This window comes from Xenopus laevis, chromosome 9_10S, assembly GCF_017654675.1.
Source record: "Xenopus laevis strain J_2021 chromosome 9_10S, Xenopus_laevis_v10.1, whole genome shotgun sequence".
Lineage (NCBI taxonomy): Eukaryota > Metazoa > Chordata > Amphibia > Anura > Pipidae > Xenopus > Xenopus laevis.
The window spans coordinates 47,220,075-47,228,768 of NC_054388.1; the positions used below are offsets into that span (position 1 = coordinate 47,220,075).

General features: G+C 42.5%; 1 protein-coding gene and 2 non-coding genes across 3 annotated transcripts; all 3 read right to left on the reverse strand.

Annotated features, from left to right (window-relative positions):
- Positions 1 to 1,016: 1,016 nt before the first annotated feature.
- rpl13a.S (ribosomal protein L13a S homeolog) lies at positions 1,017 to 4,953 on the reverse strand. The gene is made up of 9 exons (XM_018238627.2): positions 4,804 to 4,953; positions 3,852 to 3,935; positions 3,369 to 3,441; positions 3,121 to 3,186; positions 2,599 to 2,700; positions 1,751 to 1,836; positions 1,612 to 1,671; positions 1,246 to 1,368; positions 1,017 to 1,133 (listed from the first exon to the last, which is right to left on the reverse strand). Exons 1-9 carry the CDS (start codon positions 4,816 to 4,818, stop codon positions 1,047 to 1,049), a joined length of 696 nt encoding a protein of 231 aa, XP_018094116.1. The 5' UTR covers positions 4,819 to 4,953; the 3' UTR covers positions 1,017 to 1,046.
- On the reverse strand, positions 3,265 to 3,339 carry LOC121399215. Its single transcript, XR_005964827.1, has one exon. It is a non-coding gene; the product is annotated as a small nucleolar RNA Z195/SNORD33/SNORD32 family (small nucleolar RNA).
- Positions 3,512 to 3,584, reverse strand: LOC121399216. Its single transcript, XR_005964828.1, has one exon. It is a non-coding gene; the product is annotated as a small nucleolar RNA Z195/SNORD33/SNORD32 family (small nucleolar RNA).
- Positions 4,954 to 8,694: the final 3,741 nt, after the last annotated feature.

Here is an 8,694-nt window from a genome sequence, read left to right on the forward strand (position 1 = left end):
TTATACTCATTAGGGCTTCTCAAGAGGCTTCCGTATCTAATGGTGCTGCCACACAGGATGCTAAAGAATGATGGAATATGGGAATATGCTCTTACTGTATGTTTCTCTTTGCTTTGGATCCAAGCACCAGCACAGGAACCTTCCAGAAGTAAATTTATTTTTTGCAATATTATGTTACTTATTACAATATGGCTTGGGGCGATTGCACGTTTGGTTTCCTTACTGTGTGGTTTTGACTTTAGGCAGACAGTTTTATACAATCCAGCTTGCAAAGCGACACGGCTCCCCTTTATATGCAGTGAGCACACCCTCATGCATCTGTTGAAGTGCAGATGGGCTAGGTACCTGAGGCTGCAGCATGAATACTCGGATAATGAAGGGGATACACAGATGATATGGTAGGGTACAGGGACCCCCTAGTTTTTACTTCAAGCAAATCCCCAGGTGATCTAGGATTGTGTGTGCATGGGCAGATCTGACTCTGGTCAATATATAACTGGATTAGAGGTCATTAAACGTGTTGGTTGTAAGGATACCAGATCACGTGTAAAGAATGGACCTTTCTAGAAACTACAGCTGGATGGGGCACACCGATTGCTTTTAATTGCAATAGTGTAAAGGTTAGGGCTACCCCGACTGTTATGAACCCTGAAATTAACTTTTAGTATTTCATTGATTTGTGCTGTCCATGATCTTCCACATTTAGACCTGATTATAAAACAATGTGATCAGTCTATGGCCATCAGGGACATGCATGTTTGAATTATTAAAGCAGACTGGTACCCCACACTTAGGGAGGAACTCCACGATGCGTTTGGTGCCATGTGACGTGCCTGAGATTTGCAGAAGAAAAAGCCCAATTGCGCGCGCATAACTTCAGCCTTTTCTCATACAAAGGACATCCTGCTAAGCGCGACTGTTCCCTGTCGCATTAAGTAAGCAGTAAGGGCCATGCAACTTTACACACACCACATAGCAAAGTGCCAAGTAGGCAGTGAATCAAAGCACAAGGTAGGTAACAGTTCCATATTTATTCCACACTTCAGTTAGACAAGTATGCCGTATTGCTTCAGAACATCTGTGTATTTGGAGATTTTACTCTCAACGTTCTTTTCTGCTTGTTTTCGGAGTTTCTGGAAAGGTAACAAATGAAAATGGTTAAACTGAACTGTTACATGCAAAAACTTATGTTCCCTAGAGACTACAAAGCTGCAGCTCCCACCAGACAAGTTGCCTCATACTCACCACAATGATCTTCTTTTTGTTATAATGAAGTTTGGCCTTGACCTTTCTCTTCTCCTCCAAGGTTGCAGTCACTGCCTGGTATTTCCAGCCAACTTCATGGGCAAGGCGGCCAAGGAAAGCAAACTATGATAAAACCAAATTAAAACTGGGCTGGAGTAAACTACCGTCTGGAACATATCACCATTATTTGCCCACCAATGACCAAGACCAGGGTTTCCCCTCCTGTTGGGCAGGCGTGGTGCTTATGGGCTACTCAGAACCCCACAGGCTGAGATGACATTCAAGGATCTTGGCACTAAGCGGTAAGAAACCAAGATAAGATGCAGAATAAAGGTGGGTACTCTTCACCATACCGTCTCCACTAACCTTTCTTGTTGGCTTCAGGCGCACAATCTTCAGGGCAGCAGGCACCACCATACGTTTCCTCTGTTAAAAACAATAAGAATAATCAGACACCAGTACAGTACAAAGTGGTGAGTGTCACTGGTTTGATTTATATTGGCACCTTGTCATAGGGAGGTGGGATTCCATCAAACACCTTCAGTCGCTCCAGAGCAGCCTGGCCTCTCTTTGTCTTATGTGGCAGCATTCCTAATGCAGAAAAACAGAATACACAATTAGCCAATAAGACTCATTGCAAATACACATCCAGCATGCCCTCTGCATACTCACACAGCCAGTACATGTAAGTATGAAGAGTGATGCTGGGAAACACCACTGAGACTACTTACTATGTATTCTATGGCAAGTTACTGCATTTTGAACTGACCCACAGAATATACAGTATATGCAAGTAATCAGTTAACAGAAACTTATATTAGCAAAGGTCCTACTTTATACCAGCTACAAAGTTTAAGGCAGCACAGCCCGAGCTTTGCCATCATTTGCTGTATGCAATATACAGACAAGGAGGGCACTTATCTGTAGTAGAATGCATAGTTTGGTTGCTAAGAGCCCAGTTAACAGTTTATGGCAGTGGTTATCAGACTTTCAGTTAAAGCCCACCTTGGAAGTGCAAACCTTGGCTCTTGAGCACCTCTTCACTCACAGTAGGAAAAAATACAGTACCAGCCATAGGTCAAATATTGAGGACAGCAAAGGCTTACCCTACCCTAGGAATTTAGAGTATGACCCTGGGGAGGTGGGGAATTATGTCCCATAATTTGGAGTACTACTCTTGGCCCTGGCCACGTGATATTGGCAGATCAGCTTTATTTTTATAATCAGAAAAGCATAAGAAACAAGCTACCAGACATTACAAAAAAAAAAAAAAAAAAAAAAAAAAAAATCAATTTGCCAGCAGTACATCAACTACAGAGAAAGCCAAATAGAGCTCAGTTAATATGCACATACCTCTTACAGTCCTCCAGAAGATGCGGCTGGGTGCTCTGAAATGGTATGGCCCCCGCGATGGGTTGGTGTTCATACGCTTGCGCAGGAAAGCAAGGTACTTGACTGTTAGAGAGAGAGAGAGAGACTCGTTACCACAATGACTGGATAAAACCTAAAGAAACTTTTTCAAGCTTTAGGTTTCCCTTTCATCTGTGCATTACATTTAGTTAGATGGAAATGCGAGCACAGGTAAGAAAGCAATGAATGAGCTGAGGACATGTGCAAGGAGAGCAAAGCACCCCTTCTATATAGGCAAGCTGTAGGGGAGAGATTACATGCATTATAGGAGTTCTACAGGGCCATGGGGAAGGTCACAGATTCTGAAAATTCATGGCACAACAGACAATTCTCTCATACAGGAACCCCATGGCTGTATAATTACAACTCCAACAGCTGAGCTCATTCAGGGCTAGTGAGAATTTTTGACTTTTAGGAGAACACGTCTACGTATGAGTGTCAGGTTTAAGAAAATTCAGAACTTACGCTTGTTGCGGTAGAAGTTGCCAGAGATATTTATGCCTTCGCAGCGAACCACCACCACTTTGCGGCCTGAAAGAAACACAGAATTAGAATGCAAACCCAAACAACCCATCTTATAGCAGGTAGGTACCTCACATACAACGTACTCAGGTCTCAGATGGTAGTGCATGTAAGTTGTCTCATTGGCTTTAAACTCGAACAAAACCAATCATCACGGACCTTTACAAATAAAACCAGGACTTCACACTCACCCAGCAGAACCTGCTTGGCAACAATAGCAGCAAGTCGACCAAGGAGATGCCCTCTGCCATCAATGATCAAAACCTGAAGAAGCAAGCAGAATGTAAGTCTGGGGACTGGAAGGCTTGGGGCATCGCTGGTTCCTCCTGTCAGCGAGTCTCAGATGGTAGTGCATGTTGAGTGGTTTCATAGCGAAACTCAAAAGAACTGGTCTCATCATAGACATCGCTGTTAACCGGGAAGAACTGTCATTGGCAACAGTATGATCCAGCCAGGGACAATCTGAGAACGTGCAGCAGATCTGTGTAACCTCTGGACACTTACAGTGGTAGGAAGGTGGCTTTCCTGGTGTCCCAAGAGTAACTATGGTAGAAAGGTGGCTTTACCCCAAACACTAATAGTAATTATGGTAGGAGTGTGGCATCAGGAGCAATAAGTTAATATTGGGGAGTTGCAGAGAACAGGAAGACATACCCCGTAGAAAAGACACTTACCTGTCTTGCAGATTTGAAACCCCCAGCGCTCTTGTGCAATCCAGGGAGGCTAATCTTGGCAATGTCACGCATGAGCTTCTTATTCTGCAAAGGGAATATGTAATTTATCAAACGTCACCCAATATATAGCACCTTACTCAATTCTAAAACACCCTGCTCATTATATAAACACGCAGACACTGATATCCCTCACTATATAGATTAGTTCTGATCATATGTGTGGGGATATTTACAGTCATTTATAGAGGCAGCATCAGTTGGGGTGCAGTCAGGGCAGCCCTGGACACAATGTTGTATTAGGGATAATATGAGATAGTGGCACAAACAGCCACAGCTAAGTCTCCATGGAACGGTTCTGGGACAAGTACTAGAACTAAATGTCAATAATAAACACCCCTCTAAAATTAAGGTTACCCATTTTGGACAGATAGATGCAGCAGGATTAATCCAACTCTCACTAATGCGACAGATTAAAGAAAGACGGGGTGTCAGTTGGACCAAACACTTGAACTGTGATCCCCAGGCGCTTGTCAAAAGGCCAGCCAATCCCGCATCATTAGTAGCATGAAGTCCGCAGCCTCAAATCAATATAAACTTTGCCTCATGTCCGGCTGTTTCGGTACCTGCCTATTGACACCGGGCAATGGTCAACTCCCAACTCGAATCTCCTCTCAGAGAAGCCATAACTGAAGTTATTTCCGCTTTTTCCAAGAAGACAGGATTGCGCGCAGAGATTGGTCGGAATTGCCGTTCCATGGCCTCCACCAGGGCAGTTCCAAATCCGAGGCCGGGGGTGATCGCAGAACACGTGCGAACAAGCAACCAAGAGCTCCATTTCGCTTCCCCGATACCTCTTCACGAACCGCTCCCTGACCTTACTGTCCCATTCGCTCGCCTGCTCCTCCAGCCCCCCTGAGGCCACCAAACCTCCACTCTAACAGGAGCTACTCACCTCAGCGCCCGCCATCTTTGCCTGCTGGATGGGAAAGGGCTGCAAGGAAGCTACGGGGACGCCTTAACCGCGCGATAGACAGGGGCGGAAGTGACATCCTGTTCTTGGCAAGGTACTGGTAGAGGTAGGTAAGAAGCTGGAGCGGGTGCCATCTTTACTGTGGGCAGTAAGTAAAACGTTCTTCCTAGGGGCGGGACTAGTGGTGAAAGCCCGGGTTTCAAGTAACAATTCAGTTCTCAGTGACTAGCTGCTTAACTTGTAGGGTTAGCTGGTTTATTTTTGGTGTTAGATATATATATACATACACGGTATATGTATATATTTGTATAAATATATATATTGTGAGCTGCTGTGTTGTGACCCAGCATTGGGCTGGGTGGGTAAAAGGTTCCTGCCTCTCCTATACTCAGTGTTGCTGTAAATTTTCCCCTTCCCCCACTCTCTACATTGTTACACTTTATTTTCTTTTCTAATCTTGTGCCCTTCCATTTCTCCAACTCTTCTGCTAGATTAGTTTCTGCATTTAGATACAATTGTAACAATTTAAGCTAAGCAATGAAACAATTGAAACTATTTAAGATAAGTAGGTCACATGGGAGAACTGAGACTTTCTGCTTACAATATCACTTGCATTAGTTAAACTAACATAAAACATGACTCTAAAACCCCCAGAAATGTGTTCAAACTTTAACAACCTGCCAAATGGAGATTGTATTTAGGGGGTGTGGTCATAAATGGGCGTGGTCAAATGTCACCGGATCTTTTTATCCCTCTTTCCATTTTTCAAATGGTGGGAGCTAGTGTCGGACTGGAGTAATGGGGGCCCACCAGGACTGCCACATGAAGGCCCCTCCAAGCAGTCACCGGGGGCCCGTTCCTGGTTTACCTCTGTGCGCCTCCCTCTCGCGCCTCTCTCTCCATCTGCGCGCTCCTGCGCGAATGCTGGTGCGGCATGCACCTGAACGAACGCCTGTGCAGTGTGCGACTGCACAAACTCCCTTGCACTGCGTGCCTGCGCTGAACGTTGGAGCGCAGAGACTTTTTTCAAGGAGGAACCCGATCGGGAAACATGGCTGGGCCGGCGGGGGGTGTTTTTTCCACTGCGCTTAAAAATCAGCGTCAGAGCGGGTCAATGGGGGGCAGAATCACTAGTGCATTGAGCGCAATTCCACTCTTTGCACTAGATGAGCCAAATTTCTGGGTTAAAACCCAGAAATTCTGCTCTTAAAGTTACAAGAGGCGGCTTTTTGACGCCCCTTGCAACTGGCCACTCGCTGCTGCCTGAGACAAGAATCTCACCTTGCCTCATGGCAGGGGCGGCCCTGGTTGGGAGTTATGTTTTATGTTAAGAGTTATGTTTTATCTCACCTTTCCTCATGGCAGGAGAAGCCCTACTTAAAAGGAAGCTATGCTAAATATTTTACCATGGGAGGAACAGGTTCTCTTATAGGTCAGAGTGAGAAGATTCTAGCACAGGAGTGCCCATACTTTACTAATACAAGGTCTACTGGGGAGTGATATTGTCTCATTATGATCTTTTTCCATAAAAGCATTGTTAGCATTCTGTTCCATGGAAAATATTAATTTAATAATAATTTATGAGAAAATGTATATTAAACAACTATTTCTTATGTAACTAACATAATCTGAATGAAAAGCATGAAATAGGAGGGTGATTTAGACAAGCTGTTTGTTGACAGTGACTTGAGATCTACTGATCACCAGCTAAAGGTCTACTGGTAGATCCCAATCTACCTTTTAGGCACCCCTGCCCTAAACAACTGAAATCTCTCTCCAACAAGGAAGGACTGAGACTCCTGTGAAGAACCATACTATGTGCTTTAAAACCTGTTAACTATTAACTTCTTAATAATGTCTTTGCCATAATGGATAGCCCATGATACCTCAAATCTCTTGCAGTCAACGAGCACAAAAATATTCATCTGTGGCACTATTTCTCTCTTTTATCACTGCTTTATTTGCATGTGCTGACCAGTTTCTGAGCATTGTAATTGTTGCCATTCTACAAAATGACCAGCAGGCGGCATGCTTTAATTGCATAATGATGTTTTGAGCCAGAAATACTTTTCCTACATTTCTTAAAAACTTAAAAAATTGAAAACGATGAAAACTTCTAATATAAAAATTCTCCTTGTAAAAGTTGTTTAGGTCATATAGAAGTCAATGGGAACTGCGGTGATCCATTGGACCATTTTTAATCCATTCAGAATTTTAGAGGTTTCTGGGTTTTTTTCGCTAGGAATTTTCCAAAAAAACTAAAATTTTTAGAGCTTTTTGAGGTGTTTGTATTTTTTAGTGCACCGTCAAGAAATGGTGGTTAAAGGCAAGAGATGTAAAAGGGCAATATTTACTTAAATATATATTCCAGTTTGGTAAGATTCTTTAATATGCCACTTAATATGATATAAACTAAGGGGCACATTTACAAAGCTCGAGTGAAGGATTCGAATTAAAAAAACTTCGAATTTCGAAGTGTTTTTTGGGCTACTTCGACCATCGAATGGGCTACTTCGACCTTCGACTACGACTTCGACTACGAATCGAACGATTCGAACTAAAAATCGTTCGACTATTCGACCATTCGATAGTCGAAGTACTGTCTCTTTAAGAAAAACTTCGACCCCCTAGTTCGGCAGCTAAAAGCTACCGAACTCAATGTTAGCCTATGGGTAAGGTCCCCATAGGCTTGCCTGAGTTTTTTTGATCGAAGGATATTCCTTCGATCGTTGGATTAAAATCCTTCGAATCGTTCGATTCGAAGGATTTTATCGTTCGATCGAACGAATAATCCTTCGATCGTTCGATCGTAGGATTTGCCCTAAATCGTTCGACTTCGATATTTGAAGTCGAACGATTTTAGTTCCTAGTCGAATATCGAGGGTTAATTAACCCTCGATATTCGACCCTTAGTAAATCTGCCCCTAAATGTTGCTTAAATATTTATTTTGGGGGGTATCGTTTTTCTTTAATTTACAGTTGATTTTGTTTCCTAGGTTCTCTATTAATATTCCTTAGCATTCTCCAATAGAAAGGTGTATATATATATATATATTAAACATACAGAGTATATACAAATACAGGCCAATTGTAACCTATTAGTTTAACTGGTTCTAGTATGAATTTTATTAAAACTAATACTCTCTTTAGACAACAGACTTACCCCTCCTTTGTGAGATGGAATAGAAATACCAGCAAGGGCTCTCAGTTCTGCATTCATTGCTGGGAACTGTGGGTGGGATTCCATCTAATAACAGTGCCAGGGGGTATATTGCATGTAACATATTACATGGACAGACACTGAAATAAGGTAGTGGGGCAAAAAAGGCAGAGGTTATACAGCAGATAACAGATACAATTTAATGGGTTTAGATTCCTGTGTAAGAACTAAACCCATAGTATTCTACAGATCTTATCTGCTGTGTAACCCATGCCATAAAGCCCTATTCCAGACTGAATGGCTACAAAGGCCGAAGGCCAAGTGCTTTTATACAGGTCATGGAACTCCAAGGTAACTTCTAATATCCTCATATTTTGCAACTGGGGGTACTTTATTTATTATTATACACAAATTTCGGTGAGTCATGTGACAGAAACTGTAGCATTTCTGTAAACATACGAGTAAATCTTTCAAAAAATTGAATGTAAAATTGATGAGGGTGCTATTCTAAGAACATTTGCAATGTACATTTATTATTTTTTTTTTTTTAATTCGAAGATATTTAAGAATACATGTGCTGTTTATATGAATGAACTTTGTTGTAACAGCGCCTTCTGCTCATTTCCTGACTATTCTGACCACCAAGTAGTCAAGGAAGTTGTCAGGAGAAAGAAAGAGGGCTGCTGTGAATAGCACCCTCATCAATTTTACAT